The sequence below is a fragment of the Prenolepis imparis genome, unplaced genomic scaffold (genome assembly GCF_030444845.1).
Source record: "Prenolepis imparis isolate NDT839.2.m4 unplaced genomic scaffold, iyPreImpa1.0 SCAF_10, whole genome shotgun sequence".
In the NCBI taxonomy this organism is placed as follows: Eukaryota; Metazoa; Arthropoda; class Insecta; order Hymenoptera; family Formicidae; genus Prenolepis; species Prenolepis imparis.
This window is the reverse complement of record NW_028141168.1, coordinates 14,551,918-14,571,517: the sequence shown is the minus strand read 5'-3', so window position 1 is coordinate 14,571,517 and position 19,600 is coordinate 14,551,918. Positions and strand designations below refer to the sequence as shown.

At 37.8% G+C, this 19,600-nt stretch overlaps 3 protein-coding genes across 14 annotated transcripts; 1 reads left to right on the top strand and 2 right to left on the bottom strand.

Annotated features, from left to right (window-relative positions):
• Positions 1-259: 259 nt before the first annotated feature.
• Eif3i (eukaryotic translation initiation factor 3 subunit I) lies at positions 260-2,687 on the top strand. The gene is made up of 5 exons (XM_083048809.1): positions 260-392; positions 581-827; positions 908-1,188; positions 1,269-1,469; positions 1,610-2,687. Exons 1-5 carry the CDS (start codon positions 390-392, stop codon positions 1,856-1,858), a joined length of 981 nt encoding a protein of 326 aa, XP_082904935.1. The 5' UTR covers positions 260-389; the 3' UTR covers positions 1,859-2,687.
• A 1,309-nt stretch (positions 2,688-3,996) lies between these two features.
• On the bottom strand, positions 3,997-17,553 carry Mep-1 (zinc finger protein MEP-1). 10 transcript variants are annotated; one of them, XM_083048795.1, is made up of 10 exons: positions 17,408-17,545; positions 13,474-13,723; positions 10,873-10,972; positions 7,994-10,333; positions 7,761-7,849; positions 6,460-6,597; positions 5,577-5,753; positions 5,086-5,208; positions 4,742-4,846; positions 3,997-4,631 (listed from the first exon to the last, which is right to left on the bottom strand). In XM_083048795.1, exons 3-10 carry the CDS (start codon positions 10,940-10,942, stop codon positions 4,317-4,319), a joined length of 3,357 nt encoding a protein of 1,118 aa, XP_082904921.1. In that variant the 5' UTR covers positions 10,943-10,972; positions 13,474-13,723; positions 17,408-17,545; the 3' UTR covers positions 3,997-4,316. The 10 variants fall into 10 exon arrangements, with proteins under 10 accessions (XP_082904921.1, XP_082904923.1, XP_082904929.1 ...); XM_083048797.1 differs by lacking the exon at positions 17,408-17,545 and adding an exon at positions 17,158-17,176; XM_083048803.1 differs by lacking the exon at positions 13,474-13,723 and having other exon boundaries at positions 17,408-17,553.
• Positions 17,554-17,610: 57 nt separating this feature from the next.
• LOC145942254 (uncharacterized protein KIAA1143 homolog) lies at positions 17,611-19,285 on the bottom strand. Of its 3 annotated transcripts, none has more exons than XM_083048806.1 (4): positions 19,129-19,285; positions 18,847-18,979; positions 18,519-18,744; positions 17,611-17,748 (listed from the first exon to the last, which is right to left on the bottom strand). In XM_083048806.1, exons 1-3 carry the CDS (start codon positions 19,237-19,239, stop codon positions 18,554-18,556), a joined length of 435 nt encoding a protein of 144 aa, XP_082904932.1. In that variant the 5' UTR covers positions 19,240-19,285; the 3' UTR covers positions 17,611-17,748; positions 18,519-18,553. The 3 variants fall into 3 exon arrangements, with proteins under 3 accessions (XP_082904932.1, XP_082904933.1, XP_082904934.1); XM_083048808.1 differs by lacking the exon at positions 17,611-17,748 and adding an exon at positions 18,025-18,437; XM_083048807.1 differs by lacking the exon at positions 17,611-17,748 and having other exon boundaries at positions 18,021-18,744.
• Positions 19,286-19,600: the final 315 nt, after the last annotated feature.

Genomic DNA, 19,600 nt, shown 5'->3' with positions numbered 1-19,600 from the left:
GACGCTCATTTTTAGCGGCAAAAGACGTCACGTGACCAAAATTGACGAATTGATATCTCTATTTTTGGTCACGTGACGTCTTTTGACGCTAAAAATGAGCGTCCAGCGTCAGCATGAAAAGGCACCTTGATGCAACGAATAGATCTAGATGTGACACTTCGTACTCGATTGCGAATTTTTCTGTCGTCCAATCAGAGCGAAGGTATCTTTTTCCCTAGAGCGAATCGCCGATGCGGATTCTAGGAATTCTCTATTCGATGACCAATCGGGAATGCGGCGAAATTTTGCTCACATCAATCGCGATCTTCTTCGGTGAATTGATACTTGTGTCAGAAGATAGTAAAAAATCGACTAAAATCAAGAGTAAAATTGAGTAAAACGTCACCGAAATGGTTAGTTTACTTCAATCTTTCGTTAATATATATTTATCATCATCTTTGAATGAAATCCGCGTTGAACCAAGGCTAATGAAACATGTGATAATATAACCTTAATATGACATACATTTGTCAATCTTTTTCCCACGTATGTACCGGTATGTAGATACATAGATATGTATAAAGGAAATTGTTTGTCGCAGAAACCCTTGATGTTGCACGGGCACGAGCGTGCCATCACCAAGATAAAATACAATAGAGAAGGAGATTTGGTGTTCTCCGCTAGTAAGGATAAGCAGCCTAATGTCTGGTACGCCCTGAACGGAGAACGTCTTGGGACTTTCAACGGCCACAACGGTTCCGTATGGTGCATCGATGTCAACTGGGACACCACACGATTATTATCTGGCAGCGGTGACAATACGCTGAGAGTGTGGGACTGTCAAACTGGTTTGTAAAAAAATGGACATAATATTTGACTTGTATATACAACGTATGTATAAATGTGTCTTTACACGATTGTTGTTTAGGCAAGGAGATAGGTCAGTTGAGCACAAACAGTTCCGTAAGAGCGTGCGGTTTCAGTTTTTCAGCAAACCTTGCTGTATTCTCCACCGATAAAGCCTTGGGTCATCAGTGCGAGATGTTTATTATGGATGTACGAAATGTCGATTCTACATTATCGCAGGAAGATGCGATCTCTAGAATCTCCGTCAATGGTCCTAGAATATCTGCTCTATTATGGGGTGCCCAGGACGAGACTATTATTACAGGTCACGAGGATGGCGAGATTAATCTCTGGGATGTGAGGGCAAGTGTCTATACGTTACAGTGATAATGATTAGGGAAATATCTGATGATAGTTTGGTATATTGTTTGTGATACTTACAGACAGGGAAGAAGTTGTCCAGTGTCAAGGGTCACAAATCACAGATAAATGACATGCAATGTAACAAAGATGGCACCATGTTTGTAACCGCGTCTAAGGATCACACGGCAAAACTTTTTGATAGCGAATCCTTGGTGTTATTGAAGACATATAAGACGGAGAGGCCCGTAAATTCTGCCACAATATCGCCAATTTTCGATCATGTAAGAGATTTGTATTTCAGCTATCTATTATATACATCTTGGAATTCTGGAAAAATAAAATAGAAATTAGTATAATTGCAATTAGGAAATATAAATTTCTCGCGAACGTTACAATCTGTTAAGTAAATATTTTTCTACAGGTGGTTCTCGGTGGTGGTCAAGACGCTATGGATGTCACTACAACATCCGCACGACAAGGCAAATTTGATTCACGATTCTTTCATCTAGTGTTCGAGGAAGAATTTGCACGTCTGAAAGGGCACTTTGGTCCCATTAATTCTCTCGCTTTTCATCCCAATGGTCGTAGTTATTCTACAGGTGGAGAAGATGGATATATTCGTATTAATAATTTTGATCAATCTTACTTTGACTTCCATTTCGAATATTAAATTTATCAATTGAAAGATACATTTACATAATTAAATATAAAATGAAAAATACAGCTGTGTGTGTAGTCATTTTACCAAACTATATACTAAATTCAAACCAGGAGCTTTTACAGTACATTGGATAAAATACTTTAATGATTATATAGAAAAAAATATCTCGCATTCCTCGTATAAATTGTATATGAATTATTCATTAAAAGAATTATACATAATATTTCAGAATTTTTAAATAATGTATATCAAATATGAGATCTAAAATATCTATAAATAAAACAAATTTGTCACAATTAATATAATTCGCAAATCTGTTTGTATTATAACTTTCTTATACATACATGAAATATCTATCAATATATACAAGGCGTCCTTTCTAGTAATTTAATCTTTTCATTTTTTCCTCATTTTCTTATTTTCTAGTATGCTTTTTAATTCTAAATTTTTTGGGGCAGATAGTGTTTTAGCACTTATTTTACTTTATTTAAAGTATATTAAAATATTAAGATTATATATTTTGGATACTTAATAAAGAAGAGAAAATGAGATATATTTCTAGAAATACTCGTATAATTACAAATGCATTATGTAATTATAATTATAGTTTTTTTTAAATATACTTTTTAATGGAGCGGACAATGTAAGCTTTGAAATATATGGATTTTGGGACTGTGCTTTCTTACTTTGGATCACAAACTTCGTTGCGGTCTTTACTGAATAATAGTAAGTTTCAAAGTATAGCACATATTTAATTTTAGTTCAATGTTGGTACACTTTATTTTTGTAATCATATAATATTGTACAAATTATTACAATAAACTATATATTTCTGTAATTATGTCTGTTTCTTAGTTTTACCAACATGGCTTGCCATAAGCGTTCGGCAAGGTAGCAGAATTAAATAATACAGCCATACAGTGCAAAAACGCACCATCTTATCTTCCTTATTTTTCACTGATTACGGTTTTTTTTCCCTCTAAAATTATATCCTACAATAACGTACAAAAATTATCGGGACAAATTGAAATTACTAAATTAAATCCGCGTTAATTTTCTTTAACGACTATCTACATATTGATGTAATCCTATAATCGTTCCGGAGTGTATACAAGAAGAAAATGAAATGAATAGTCTTCTTCTTGTACTACACTATTGCTCTATACTAATATAATTTTACATATTTATATATATAATATCTTGTGTTTTCGCCAACGTTTTATATTATATATATACATATATAAATGTAGATGTATGCGTCGCGTTGTGTGCTAACAGGATCAATGTTCCGTTTTATATTCACGTTTATCATTTATCAGAAAAAATGTATACACGAGCGTGTGTTTTATGTGCCAGCCTATTTTATTGATATATTTCTTTATATTATATCCTATGTTAATGTACATTTTTGTTTGTTCTTATAAGAGCGCAAAAATAAAACCGAATATCTTCTGTTTTTTTTTTATTACAATATACGTGACTAAAGGGGGGGAAGGAAAAGTCAAACTTATAGTAATAGATAGATATACAATTTACACAAATTCCAATTAAAAAGAAAGAAAAATTGTTTCTCGTGTTATACACCATAAATTATTCCATACACACAGTTTCATGAAATATCATAAATAAAGATGACGATAATTTCACTAACTGTTAATTAAAAAACATATGATGGCGAAATGAGAGTACAGTATCTATTTACGATTTAAAGAACCGTATGGTAGTATACACTTGTCGTTAGTACCTGTGTACTATAGATTCGCGTGACAGTCGAGGGCACTCTGGTCAATTAGTACAATTTATCGAGCATCGTATATCATTCGGAAATCGCTCCGCAAACATGATGTCAAACCGGAGATTGAGGACAGCTTCATTGTCCCGCGAGTAGTCATATTAGCGTCAATAACAAAATAGAATAAATTCGAATATATATTTATCTTAGAAAAAGAATTTACATTATAGAGAATTCGCTATGTAAGAGAGTAATCCGCACGCATTGCAACGTATCGAATGCAGATATACTCTGTATATTCGCGCGCGAATGAGTCCGTGTTACACATAGGCGTTTATAGGTCGGGAGTATGCAGCTCTAGGAGTTAACCAAGGAGTCAGACTGAAGGCCACCCTTTAATGTTTTTTACAGTCTATTTTATGTAGGTCCGATAACAACAATAAAAATTCTTAAATAAATATATCGGTGTAATCATTGATGGAATATTGTTATGCAGTCAACTAGATTCCTGTCGTCATAAAAGAGTCGTGCTTTCTTTCCTTTTTCTTTTTTTTGTTTCCTTTCCTTATGTTTTTCCCTTTAGGTGTTTTTAAAATTCGCATTCTTAAGAATAGTATACACATGTACACGGCACGTTAATCACTGTACATTTGTCAGTGATTGTTATAGAGTACCACAAAGAGTTATGCGAAATTCGATCGGACAAGACACAAGTATCACTCAAGCTCATCATTGCTATTTTCCCCTGCCTTGAGTCAAACCGGATCTAGTTGTGGGCTTCGCTGGTTGCGGGATAATCGTAATCTCGTCGTTGATCTTCAATGGTTTTAAAAGCGAGTCGTTCGATCTGGACGATGGAGATGCAGGCGCATTCTTTTTATCCATCACTCTCTTCGCCACGACACTATGCGCCGAGTACACGTGATTCTCGAATTGCTTGTACATTCCGAATGTGGCAGTGCAAACTGTACACTTGTACGATAGATGTGCCGGCTTTAATGTCATCCCGTGATCTCGAGCAACATGATTTAATAATTTCCATTGATATACCTGTGAAATCAATATGCATAGCTCTCAACTACTCGTTCGTCGTTTGTGTCCTTCTCTTTCTCTCGAAAATAAGTAATCTTACGTGAAAAAACATAAAAAGATAGACTTACTCTGCCACAAGCCGGACAACGACCAGCATCTTTCCCTTTATTTGCCGCTTCTTGCATGCTGGATGTGACCAGTCCGTGAGATCCCAACAAGTGTCTTTCCAAACCCTGTTAAAAAATGTAATTATCATGCAATTATTGTCGTTAATGCATAGACTTATATTTTACTAAAATTGTAAAATGTAAACAAAATGCGACCGAAAAATAATCGATGTGTACTTTCCTATATATGTAAAAAAATAATAACGTTCTATATTTTAATTATAATTAAAATTATTTTTTTTAATTTCTCACGATTATTAATTAATCATTAATACATATATTAATTAATCACATCAAAATTTTACCTGATCTGTGAAAAATCGGAATTGGCATTTCTGGCAGTTTAATGGAGGTCTATTATAAATCATCTTTGGATGTATTTTTACTTTGTGGATCCATTGCATGTGATTTCGTAATTGTTCTAGATCCTAAAATAAATATGATAAAATGTAATAAAAAATTTTTGCAAAAATATCCTACTGTATATACATGATGGTTTTATTTGCTAATAATTATTAGTCTTATCATCCATTATACTTATAATTTTATCAGTAATATAATATAATAAATTGTCATGTGTAATATAATATAATTAGAAGTATATTTTTTATACTATTATACGAATTTGAATCTATAAACTCAATTTATAACAATTCAAGTAATAAATTCCATTCGATAACTATGAGTATTTTGATGAAATTTTCATATTTCTTTCTTAAAAAAGTGAAACAAGAGCTTCTGAATATAGCTCTGACTTAAACATGGAAATAAAAGTATGTAAATTTATTACACTTACCTTAATATAACCATCACAAATTTCACATATAACAAATGTATTTTTCCCTCCAGATTTTGAAGAAGTTCCTGATCCTGGAATGGAGGTTTGAGATGTCGTACGTGGTAATGGAGTAATAGATATACTCGGTTGACTTAACAGTTTTGCTGTAGGATTTTTCGAACTGGTTGTTGTGTTCTGAAAAAATATAAAGTGCTTGTGTTATTTAGGGTACACAAACTCGTTGATGTAACGTTACTCTCATAAATCATATATTGACAAATATCTTTTATTAGTAATATCCACCTGAAAAATTTTACGTCATTTCTCAGATTGCTCTATTTTCATATAATGTGTATGTGTGTGTATTCTTTTATCGAATTTTACACAACTAAATCATAATTTTATTTCTTTTGTAAAGTCCAATAATTATTTATTAAATATACAAAAATTGTTGTTTCTCAATCTTATTAATTAATTTTTCTTATGAATATGTAACAATTTATTACTTCTTTAAGATAAATATCTATTTTTTATTAGTAAAATTATATATATATTTAATGTAGTCGTGTGCTGTTATGTTCACATGAACAAAGGGGTAAAAAACATTGAGAATATACATACGTAGACATTTAGTTTTTGAATATTACTACATTAAATTATGCAGATATATATATATAAAATTTTGGTCCAAAGGAATATGAAAAATATGTGAGAAAATATGTTGTCGTACATTAAGTGTTAAGTCTTCTAAGCTACTGTAAATTTGATCAGAGACTTGAACAATATTATGAAAAAGCCTTTTTTTTTGCACCCCTGCAAAACATATCATTCATGCGATCTCACATTTATCACGAAATCAGTGTTACACTCTCTCCCCGGTTACTTTCCAATATTTATTTACCTGTGTTGAGGACAACCTAGACAGAGAGTCGATTACGTTGGGTACAAGTGCAATTGGTGTGGGTTGACCGGAACTGCCGCCGCTACTGCTACTCACTCCCGAGACAGCCGACATGACAGTCCCAGAACCACCCACCACCTGCCACCACCCATATATCTTTTTTACTAGTTCTTAGAGCCTCGGGTGTATTTAAAGTGTGACAGTTTGAGTGTGTACGCATATTTTTATCATTACGAAAAATCGGAGAGTGCACTACATAATAAAATATCGATACATTTTTATTATTATGTCGTTAAATAATTTAAATATAACAAACAAAAGTGTATCACTAGGACGTGATTATTCTTCTTATCTTGTTTTCTTGCAAATGTATAAGATTATATAAGATATAAGAAATGTGTTTCACACATATAAATTTTTTGTCATATAATATCTCGCAAATTACAAATTAAAAATAATTCCTTCTGCATTAAAGTAATTAAAAATAACTTTTTATTAAGAAAAAATTAGCAAAAAATTAATATTTACATCATAGTGCATATATATCAAACACTACAGAAAATTTGATAAGTATATTCAAAAGCTTTTCCACCCTTGTTTTGATTTCAGTTTATACAGCATTTTATAAATGTACTTTAATGTAGTTTATACTATTTTGCCTTTGTTGAAAATTGTTACATAAGATATCAATGTGTAATAAAATAAAATGTAACGATAGCACGCGCTCTTAAAGAAATTTTCTAGAAATTTCAAAACAGATAGTATTATAGTGCAACCTTGTAGTGTATGTACATATAGATATAATTTTATATGAAAAAATACTTTGACTTTTATGCAACATATGTGTGTGTATTGTGGCTTTCTTAACTTATATTAATCAAATATAAATTTAAAAAGGGCATGACATTTGTCACGATTTTCAATACCCTTTCAAGCACGTATTTTAACAAAAATAATATATATATAAAAATACGGCAATTTATTATATATCGACAATAAATTATATATCGAGAATTACCGTGTGTGCTAAGCTCTTTCTAAAAATAAATAATAATGAGAAATAGACGACGATATTTTACATGCAACATGAATAATATTTTAAATTAAAAACTCGTTTCGTTCACTTCTTGCAACATACTCTCGCTTCGATTTTACACGAAGAATAAATTTACAACCTTTTTTTGCTTCAATTCTGGCCAATCGAATTTCACTTTTAAAAATTCGTCGCCAAGTTTAATTGTTAGTGTTTGCGTATGCACAGCAAGAAGTATAGCTTTATAAAGAATTAATGCTATTTTTACCTGGAATATTTGATTACTACCAAACTGGTATGACGTGGGTACCAATAAACCGGAAGATGTAGGACGATACATCATTCCTGCAACATTGTCTGAAATATACGATTTACATCAATATTAATATATATAATATATATTAATTTATAATATGTAATGTGTGTATATATGATTCTAAAAACTTCTCTGCGTGAGAAATATTTCCTCACATTATTGCGTGTGTTTATTGTAAAATTTACCTTGTCGCATTGTGGTAGTACCCGGTCGCAGCGTCTTCAGATCGGAATATCTCGGCTGCATCGGTGGCCGCCCTCTTCCACGACCTGTGATCGGCGCTGGTAATAATTTCGGTAACAGCGGTTGCGGACCCTTAGCGCTCATCGCCATCGCGAGCGCGGTCGAATTAGCCGGGCCGACAGGTCGTGCGCGATTTAGTCTCGGTATCTTGGCCGGTGGCTCCCAATCCGCGGCAGATTCCAAGTTTCTCTCCGGTCTGAACTTCTTCGAACAGGCGAGAATGTGCCGCGTCAATTTGCCCTTCTGATTGTCTTCGAACGGACAATTCGGACACTGGTGGAAAGCCGGGCCACGCTCGAGTCTACCGCGAGTATTGTGCTCCGCCTCCATGTGATATAGAATATCGTGGGGACTGCGAACCTCCATCGGACAGAAGTTGCACTTGTAAACGTAGTTGCGCATATGCGGAGTCTCTAGATGATGCTGCATGACTAATATCGATTCCGTTTTAAAACTACAGAACTCGCATTTCTTCAGCTCTAAATGGAATGGTTCGTTATTCTCTTTACTAAACTCTAGATTCTTGATGAGCGAATTTATAGCTAATTGAGTCTCGGCCGATGTGCTACCCTTGCCTTGCTTACGCTTTTGAGTCCGTAAGAGATCAGTCTGCACAAACTCCTGTACAAGATTCATGCCGATCTGCATGAAAAACTTGCCCAATGGTAAATCGAAGTATGTCAGTACTTTATTTCTGTCATCTTGCCTTAGTTCGCCCTGTCTCTCACCTGTACTACTAAATCCATGCTCGGTCAAGTCTATTGAATTGTCGCTTCCTCTGTCATCTCCGTCTCTCTTGCTTCGTCCCTCGCTTTCACTCTCGTCAGACTTTTCACTGCCCTTCTTAATAATATCCAAAGAGTCCTCCTTACTTTCTTCATTATCCTTATTTTCATCAGCGATTTTTTTCAACTCCTTTTCTCTCTCCTCGATGCTCTTCTCCAATTTGGAAACAAATTCTTTTAACGGTCTTAGAGGTGGTTTCTCGTATACATAAGGTACTATGAAAGATGGTGCTTCAACCACGAACATGTCATCGGTCAGTGTCGGTAAAATCGGCGGTACTGTCGGCGTAACTGTGGTCATACTACTTGTTTTCGGACTCAGTTGTGCCGTCTTCGAAGTCATTGGTACTGGCGTGATGGTCGTCCTCATATTGGAATACATCGTCTGCGTTGTCATACCGCCTACGGGGACAACCGAAAACGAGCTAGAATTTGAGATAGAATGAGGCTTGCTGTTACTCACAGGGACTCCACCGCGCCCTGAAAGAATCGAATTTGTATCTATTATGACTAATGTAGGTTCTTTCTTTCCACCCTTGATGCATTTACTACCAGCGGCAATCTCCACCAGACGCTTAGTGTCGTTAACGACGATGGTAGTTTTACTGTTCCTTATTGGTGATTTTAGTTTGGAATTCTCCTTGTCCTTACTGTCAACAACAGCTAACGGATCTTCAGGTTTAATCTCTTCTATATCAGATCCATCGTCGCCTTCTACTTCTTCTTCTAATTCTTTCTCTATGTAGCTTGTACGTTTAATATTGCGCGTACTTCTTCTCGGCGTAATACTACTAAGATCTAATTGTTTTCGCGGTTTTTTTTGTTTTGTGGGATCTTTGAGAGCACGTGGATCTGAAGCATTATGACCATTGTTCTTTGCGCTATCTGTTATCTCTTCGATATCTGGACTGCCACAACTTCCATTCTCCTCGCACATCTTGACATCCGACTTTTCCATGCTGCTGTCAGCAAGTTCACTACTGTCACAGCTACAATTTGATGACATATCATTGTCTTGCTTTCTGACAGTCTTTTTCGAAATGAACACATCGTCATTATCCAATTGTATTTCCGTAATGCTTTCATCGAGACACTCGACATCGGAATTGTTACTCTGTTCGTCTACTTCCATAGCTTCACATGTGTTTTTACACTCGAATTCAGTTTTAGACACTTCACTAGAATTATTCGTCTCACTGACACCATCGGATATTTTAAAGTCATTTCTCAAATCAAATGTTTCACCCTCCTTACTACTATTACCTACTGCTTCATTTTCCTCACTATCTTCATTTTTTCTGTCTTGACTCTCGACTGCTTCTTCTTCATCCTGATCATCCTCATCATCCTCATCATCATCCCCATCTTCTTCATCACCCTCTTCGTCTTCTGTGACAAATTCTTTTGACATATTCTGGCTTGCGCTGTCACTGATATCCATGTATTCTTCGTTGTCAGCGCTATAGTTCCCGTTGACACCATTTGGAATAATCATATCTGCAAGTAATCATGAAACATTTAATATATAAACATTATTTACTAGATGAATAACCTCCTTTCAACGATGACAAAATATATGTATTATATGAATCAATTATAATTAAAGAGAGAGAGAGTATTTGTATCTTAATTAAAACTATAATTCAAAATATCTACAACTAAAATCGCTACAGCGAAAAAATTATACAATAAGACAGTGTAATTCTCTCAAATCGGATTCCAACACAAATGTTCAAGTTGATATAATAAACTGTAACATGTAACAAGAAAGAAAAAGTTGTGTACAATTAACCAGTTGGCGAATTATGTACAAAAGTTAAATTGAACAACTAGATTCGGAGTGTCTCTTACAGAAAAAAATTACACTGTATCTCTTACACAAAACTACACGACAGAATTCACATAGAGAACTCCAATGACAAAAAAAAAAGATCTATATAATCCGGAGGATTTCAGAGATTCGAAAGTACTCGTCCAATAGTCCCGAGTGCTCGTGAAACCAGAGCGTAAGAGCCGGGAAAGAGAGACATGCTCACCTTTCAGGTGCCTGTCGGGACTGCTCCGAGAAGAGTCCTTAATACCGGGCTCCTCCAACGTGCCCTCCATGAGTCCACCGCGTTCGGCCGCGCAGTCGATCTAAACAATTAACGATACCACACTGATGACAATCGGACGAGGCGCAAGGAGACGATGCGAGACGAGGCGCTCTACCTCCTCGCGGCAGGCAGGTAAGGACGAGCGGGGGTGCGGGAGGGAGGAATTTTTAGCGGGGCCGAATTTTTCAAAATGGCGCTGTGAATTCCGCACTTGCGTCCGCTCTCGCTCCCATAACCAACAAACTTCCGACCAGCCGTCCCCGAAGCTGGAAGGGAGGGAGGGAGGGGAAAGAGAGAGAGAGAGAGAGAGAGAGAGAAAGAGAGAGGCTCTTTCCGAGCGGCCTTAGAATGAACGCGACGATGACGATGACGATGACGCTGACGCTGACGCTGACGACGACGATGACAACGACGACGTCGTCGTCGTCCCAAGCTCCGGAACGTCCCGTCAAAGTTTCGTCTAGCGCTCTCCTCTCCGATTCTTCCCTCGTCGTATCTTCGTGTTGCACGCGCGCACACGCGAACAAACTGACGAGCAAACGGATGTACAGACGTACGGACAGGCAGACAGACAGAGAGACAGAGAGACAGAGAGACAGAGAGACAGAGAGACAGAGAGACAGAGAGACAGAGAGACAGAGAGACAGACAGACAGAGAGACAGAGAGATAGACGGACGGACGGATAGACAGACGGACGGATAGACAGACGGACGCGCAAACCAACTCGGGTGGGTATCCGAGAGTGTCCTGGCTCTCGCGCGAGAATAGTTAAGTTAGCGTCGTCTCCCAGTCAGTTCAGTCAGTCACCTGCGCTCGCTAGCCACCGCTAGCTTATGCGAGTGTCAGTCAGTCGCTCCGCTCCGTCAGCCAGTCGTCGGTCTCGACCCTCTGTGCACGCTGTATCTTTCTCTCTCTCTCTCTCTCTCTCCCCCCCTCCATCTCTCTCTCTTCTCTCTCAACTTACCAACCTCCTACACTCGGAAAAAGACCTCACGGAATATACATGTATGTGTGTGCGGCTGCGCGCGCGCTAAGCTTTTTAACGAGGCGTCCAACATGCTGAACACGACAATGATATAATTAATGACGAGAAGACGATCTGTCAATTACGAAAGTCTTCGAGGATGCTGATACTCGCGCGAATTTCCGACGATCTAGAAGAGCACCGCTGCTCCTATAAATTAGATATATATATATATATACGTCGCCCGCGGGTACGTCGTCGTCCACGAACGTGACGTTCACGAGTCCTTTCGCGACGTACCCCGGCGTCGTTCGGGGAAAGGAAGCGGAGGACGACGCGGCTCGTCGTCTCCTGCGGCCGGGAGAGAGATTCGGGGAAGAGAGAGAGAAAGAGGAGATGAGGAGGTGACGAGGTTTCAGCTGCCGATCCCGAAGACGTTGCGTCGACGTGAAGGTTATAAAACGCGGCGACGCGTCGAGGTTAACCGCGGGAAGGCGATCTCTCCCTCCTCGAGATCAAGTTGACAGGTCGACCTCTCGGTCTTCGCTGACCTACTCGCGGAGACGCGAGGAGAAAAGATCGCGCTCTTTATCGACGGTACCTCTTTGCCCTCGAGTGACTTCTCCCACGCCAAGTTTGTCCCTTTACACTAACCTGGTACATCCCGCTCCGAAGCCGAAGAGGATCGTAAGATACCGTAACGTCTTTGCGCGCGCTCTTCTGCACTTCTCTACACTTTTATCCTTCTCCTCTCTCTCTCTCTCTCTCTCTCTCTCTCTCTCTCCCTCCCTCCCTCTCGCGCGGCTGTCTGGGTCCCGCAGAGTATGCAGAAGATGCACGCGAAGCGAACCAACTCGAGGCGACTCCCAAACTGGAGTTTATGGGAGTCGAAGATCCGGCGCGGCGCCGTTCTAAGGGAAAAAACCGCGCGCGCTTCAACCCCCTCGCGAGAGGGTGGTCCTCTCTCTCTCTCTCTCTCGACGCGTCGATGACCTACGGTTTTTCGTCAGGAAGATACACTCTCTCGTATTCCGCGATGCACTAATGCTCGACGCGCCGAGGACGCGACGACGCGCGTTCGAGAGCGCAGGAGCGCGGGTAGCCAGACAGGGGGCAGAGGGGGAGAAAGAGAGAGAAGAGGGGGGGGGGAGAGAGAGAAAGAGAGAGAGAGACTCACACACACAAAGAATGTAAAAGCTCGTCCACGGCGACGCGATCGCGCGCCACTTAGGTCGCGGTCACACGTACGCACCAAGACACGCGAACAAGGCCGAGAATCATCATCGAGATCAGTCATGAAGCTTCTATATAATTTTTCTACGCTCTTTCTCCTCTTATCAGCCGCTAATCACGCGTCGAATTCATAGGATGCAGAAGATATAGTCGCAACCCGGGAATTAGTTCTTCCGACAGAGATTGAGGTTAATTTCTAGGACCTTTGCCCCTTTTGAAATATAAATTAGCGTTCTCTCTCTCTCTCTCTTTCTCTCTCGACTCAACCGAGCGTTTGTATCTAATGTCGAGCAGACGACTCCGTCTCTCGAGGGAAAAAATCCCGAGGATGATGTATACTCACCTAGAAACGAGGAGCACGAAGAAGAAGAAGAAGAAGAAGACGACGACCAACGGGGTTGTCTATGCGAGCGTTGGACGGTGCGACATCATCATCATCACTCGCGCGATCCTCGTCGGCGACGACGACGATGCTGTCTCCGGACCGCTACAGCAGTAGTGGTAGTAGTATCCGAGTACTCTAGTCCGATATTCGATCGTTCACAAGTTAGCGCGAGGGGAGAGCGCGATTACGCACGATTTATTCACAAAACCTGTAAATAGAGCGAACACATTCATCGCTGATGATTGGGACACTAGAGGGCAGCCGCGACGGGACGGGAAAGAAAAAAAGTTGTGCGCCCCAGGATCGTCTAGTAGCGCAGGGTAAAGGCCTGTCCGCAAATACGGGCCTGCGATATATATAAACGTGTACGGAATGGAAAAATCACGTCGACCAATCGCACGTCAGATCTACGCGAACGCAATGTGAAATGTATCCTCCGCATTAGACGCGATTTACAGTACTTTATGGAGAATGGATATAAGACTTTAGGTCCTAAGCTGAATTTTTTTTTTTTTTAATAAGGAATGAGAGGAGATGGAGAAGGAGAGGCGAGAGATATCGAAAATATGTCTGCTGACGTCAGAGTTTGCAGGATTTTTATATATTATTATAATCGCTTTTCCCTGTCATTTAATTGATTCAAATATATTCGGACATTTATTACATCTTTCAAAAGAAAAATGATGTATAATATGAAACGTAGATGAATATATGTATATATTTCGATAGAATATAATCTTACTTTTATCATGTAAAAAAGAAATTAAATAATAAAATTAATTTCTAAACAAAGTCGAAAGGAAACGCGTGATATGTCCTTCGATCCTTAATCGTTCTAAATTCTTTTTTTTTTTCCTCATTGCTAATTAAAACGAATTAGACGACGACAAGTTTTCTAATTGTAAAAGAACGAGCGTAAAAAATGAGTGATTAATAATTAATTAAATATACATCAGCCATTAACTTTCGCAATTCTCCAAGTTTCCGGAAGAACGAGTGCATTTTGCGGAACATCTCGTATGCGGTGCTCCACGTTTCCTTCCCTTACGAGTCTGACGGTCGTGGTTGCGTGCATATATAAATGTGAGGGCGAGAGCACATTCGTTCGAAATCAATTTCGGGGTTCTCGTCTTCTCTGCATGACGCTTTTAACTGTTGAAATCGTTACAGTGCGCCGACGGTATACACAGCGTTGCCAAGTTTACACGCAAAATCAATGCCGTATAATAAAAGTAATAATAAAGCCGTTAAGTAAGAGCGAATCCCCGTATGCTAAATAGCCTTTTTTCTCTCTCTCTCTCTGTCATAACGGGAGAACGCTCGGAAATATATGGATACGCTATCAAACACACCTCGCTCTCTGCGGAATCATAATCCTCGAATAATAATTTGCAATCCTGTCCCCCGCGATATATATATATATATATATATTTTTTTTAATTTATTTAAGGAAAGTATATAGAGAGTCGCTCGCCTTCGTTTTTATGTCATTGTGCAACAATAAATATCTCTCCGCGAAACAAAGCGCAATATTTCCAAAGAAAGTCTAAACTTATTAGAGGAGAGATATTGCTCTCTTGAATGTATATATATGTATCTGTAATAAAATCTTCTAAACTTTGGCGTTGCATGAGAGAGTTTCTAGGTCAAAATAATTGCATCAAGAGAAGAATTGAAAGGATCGGCGCAAGAATGAGATAATCCCTAATAATAAAATTGAAAAGCTCCTTTTCAAACTTTTTATACTTAAAAAAATATAATTTAATTTAATAGTTAAACATTTTTAAATAGAAATATATATTGAAAAAAAGAAAATATGTTATACTATTATAAAAGCTTTGCATTTTCCAAAAAATTTAAAATAGTTTGACAATCCAGTCCTCTGATTTTTAAAGTTCGTTTTAGACATACGACTTTACTGTCCAAAGTGGATCTTCCAGATCATCGATTAACCTAATTCTTGCATCAAAATATAATAATTTTAATCATAGTCGATTAAAGCTGTTATTCCGATGAGTTGACCTTTCGTTCGCGTTTATAATTGTAGTTGCATTTGCATAAAAACATTTGTTTCCTTCCTTTGCGATTGTGACAGAGTTGATTAGAAATGCTTTCTCGTTACGGAAATAGATTTTTGCAATTAATCGCACAATGAAGATCGGTCGCTTTAATTTTTTTCCCTTTTTACCGAATACCATATCCTTGAAGAAAAAAAAAAAGCGATAAATTACAGCGTTTATGGCGTTTCTAATCCCTTAAGGCGAGAAGCAACCGAGAAGGAAGCAAACGTGTTGGAACAGCAAAGTGTGCGTTTCTCACGATTTCACCATATCTGTTTAACACGCGTAATTCAATCTCCCCGTTATACTTTTACCGTGGTAAACACAAGCTTAGAATTTACAGCACGTAAAGCTTTTAGTCTAACAATAAAATTAAAAAAAGAAAAAAATTCTCTCGTACAATTCGGGATCGATAATAATTGGCTAACGAGATCACGCGCTAAAGTTTCGAGCAATATTATAATTAATTATTATATATTAAACATCGGTAAATTTATTGCGCATCCGATGTCATTTGACAGCGTGTTTCAATTAACAAGTATTTAAAGGCGAATAAATTATCCATTGTTTCGCGAATAATCAATTTTGGAAAACAAGAAAAAAATCAATCTCAATTTTTATAGAGTGATTTGCGCTTAAAATTAGCACTTAAAAAGCGTTTAAAATGAGAATTTTTGAATCAGTGATGATTGGACAACATAATTAATAAAATTTCAATTAAGATAATTTATATAGTTATTTCTAAAAAAAATATCGATTTTGTCTTCATTTATGAATAAATTTTTCAAGCCTTCGACTATAGGAATGTTCACATAAAAAGAAGCATGTAAATAACGAGGCCAGTGTCCTGATTCTATTATAAGTACATATATAAACGATGCAAGAATATCTCGTTATACAATGCTATAATTGTGTTTCTTCAATTCTTCTATCTCTATAAATTACTCACTCATTAAAATATAAGAGAAAGCGAGGAGGAAACAACTGACATAAACATTTTTAAAGAATTTTATCGCGATGAATCATCAATCAAAAAATATAGATAAGGAACGTACATAAGGTTCCACCGTCATATATAAGAAATTATTCTTATCTTTACGTATTTTACATGTCAAAATCAATTGAAACGAAGAAAAAAAAAATCGTCGAGATCAATTTAGCGGGAAAATAAATTCAACGACCCGGGGGACTCGGACGCCACGCAGACGCTACTGTTTATCGTCAAAACTCCCTACCCTAGCCTCCATTTTGGGTTCCTGGCATTGTTTACCGATGCAAGCGTGTGTCCGTCGTTTATACGGCCTTGCATCGAGGAGAGGAGGCTGGTTCACATACGTGGATTCGTTCGCGCGAGCAGGAGATTTCACGCGGGATGAGGGATGGGGATTAAAGGGGGGAGAGGGGCGACGATAAGAGGAGAGAGAGAGGGGGGAGAGAGAGAAAGAGAGAGGAGACGCGCGGACACTTAATGAACGCGCCACCATCCTAATCGCTCGTCTCCGACAATCCGTTCCGTTTTCGCGGAAAAAAAAGCAATCGCAAAAATCTGACAGATCAATCGATTCGATGCGATAATACGTACACAGACTCGCATCTGCGTTTTCTTTCTCGCTCGCTCGCTCTCTCATTTTCACACACACAAGGCACACGTATGCACTGTCATGTCACACGACTGCGAGCGTGAACTCCCGCCATTTCTCCGCGACACGACGTGTCGTGTCTATCCGTCGAGCAGCTGCCGCATCGCCGTCATCCACAGGGGGAATGACGACGACACGACACGCACAATCGTCTCGCCTCGGATTGCCGCGCTTATTTAAATTCCCACTGACCGTGTCGTTCGGCGAGCACCCGGCGACGATGTAGGCGGCCTCCCGGTGATCACCCGGGATATCCTCGTCGGCGATGCTCCTGAGGAAGCCGTGGACCTGCTCCTTGCGTGCACCTTGCGTGTTTATTCGAGAGACGCGACGCGACGTCACCGATCCGCTCCTCTTGCCACCGTCGACGAAACTGCCAAGATGGCGGACGCCGATCACGTGATCCGCGACGTACTTTAATGACGTCGCGCGCGCAGTCTGTTAAAGGGCCGGCGCCAACGACCAGTAACAGCTTGTCGCCCGCGCGTCACGTGACCGAGCGCACGTGCGTGTCCAATGAGAATGACGCTTCCCTAAAAATAAGGGCGATCCGCGATCGAAATATGGCGATGAATGGGGGGTGAATGCGATCGCACCGCATCGAGCATCCGCCCTTTACAGATATTATTATTAATTCATATCGAACATGTCTTTTGTTATGAAAATTAGTCGAGACTTGGAGAGAAGAGATGAAAATGAGCTATTTTTTTTTACCAGCAATTTATATCGATCGATATCTTATATTCGCAACAAGCATATATGTATATTGTAAACGATATATTATATATACAAAATGTATCAACATGGCTTTTTGATTCTAATGACAGTTTTAGTTTTGATCAATTTGTAAAATATATATAAATTATTAATTTTTCCGAGCATTTGTCTAAATATATATGAAAAATGATGAGGATGCATTTTCTTAGCTCTTTTCAATGCAAATGCTTATAGTCGACTTCTTTAATTATCTTACATGTAATTTTTCTTAGTTTATTAACTAATTATATTAGTTAAGGATGTACCATATCGTTACTTTTAAACTTTCAGACACGTCGTATGTTTATTGTAAAAAGTAGTAATTCACTTCCGACTCTTATTGCCTTTGCTCTTGATGAATGATATACATTTGCTATCTTTGTACATGATCTTTGTAAACTTCAAGGAGAGTCACATCTCCAAGTTTTGACGATAAATTCATTCTCTCACAAGTCAAAACATTTTTCTATGATTAGTTTCTCACATATAACCTTAATATATAATACGTATTAAATAATTTACTGTATTTACAATAAAATTTACTTACATTTATAAGATATTTAAGAGAATTCATATTTAATGTTATCCAACATCATCGTCATCACTGCCATTAGCATCGAAGGATACGACAATCTTTTGCTTGTCCCTTTTTGCTTTCTTTTTCACAGGTTTATCTGTCGCAGTTGTATCAGATTTGTCCGACTCAATTTCTGCCGCTTTAGTCTTACGAAATATAATCTTCTTAGATAGATCTGCTGGAGCATTATTTTCTTCTGCAAATTAATTCATAACTGGGATAAGTTAAACATTACGAGTGAAAAGAATTAACAGTGTTCTACTATATTGGCTACTTTAAAGCAATTTAAAACTTATACCTTTCTCTTTCTGTTTTTGGAAGGCGTCTGCTTCTTCTGCTGTTAAATCACCAGAGTTTAATACAACAACAGTAGGCTTCTCATCAGCTAACTCTTTCTTTTCATCGTCAGAGACTTCCGGTAGTACTTCTCTCTAGTTTAATCAATCATATAAATATTTTATATTTGTCTCTGTCCTTTTTTAATATTAATAAATTATAAAACATACAAATATTAAATAGTATTAAAAACAAAGGTTATAAACAAAGTTGCATATTGTTAACTATCTGTTAAATATCTTACTTTCGTATCAACAGTGGGACCTTCTTTATATCCGATTTGTTCTTTCAACTCTCGTAAAAATTTCGGCTCGTTCGGCTTAATGTACGATATATTATGTTTTTTTCTTGACATAATTCTTGATTCTTCCAGTATCCGGAGGATTTGAAAAACATCAACCTTTGAAATAATAAGTTATAGATGGAATTCTGTTGGGAAGAGAGATATTAAATGTAAGGCTAATATCGCATGTATCGAACGTGCTGATTGGCTAAGAATTTTTCAAGAAATATCGACGCGCCATGACACATGAAATTTAAAATTTAAATTTGATATACCATTTGTTGTATACAAAATCGTCAATTATTATAAAATTTTACATGAAATTATTGCTAATGACGACTCTATGAAATTTTGATCGATATCCAGTATAGCTTTCACACATGTTACATCGTATATCATTATTTTATTAAATTGTAACATAATTGACGATTTA

Coding starts and splice junctions, on each gene's coding strand:
- Eif3i (XM_083048809.1), top strand. Junction 1,189..1,268: donor TTAATCTCTGGGATGTGAGG/GCAAGTGTCTAT, acceptor TGATACTTACAG/ACAGGGAAGAAGTTGTCCAG. Junction 1,470..1,609: donor TATCGCCAATTTTCGATCAT/GTAAGAGATTTG, acceptor ATTTTTCTACAG/GTGGTTCTCGGTGGTGGTCA.
- LOC145942254 (XM_083048806.1), bottom strand. CDS start 19,239: ATGTCAAGAAAAAAACATAATATATCGTACATTAAGCCGAACGAGCCG. Junction 18,980..19,128: donor GTCCCACTGTTGATACGAAA/GTAAGATATTTA, acceptor TGATTAAACTAG/AGAGAAGTACTACCGGAAGT. Junction 18,745..18,846: donor CCAAAAACAGAAAGAGAAAG/GTATAAGTTTTA, acceptor ATTAATTTGCAG/AAGAAAATAATGCTCCAGCA.
- Mep-1 (XM_083048794.1), bottom strand. Junction 10,334..10,872: donor TCCCGACAGGCACCTGAAAG/GTGAGCATGTCT, acceptor GATTACTTGCAG/ATATGATTATTCCAAATGGT. Junction 4,632..4,741: donor GTTGTCCGGCTTGTGGCAGA/GTAAGTCTATCT, acceptor TTGATTTCACAG/GTATATCAATGGAAATTATT.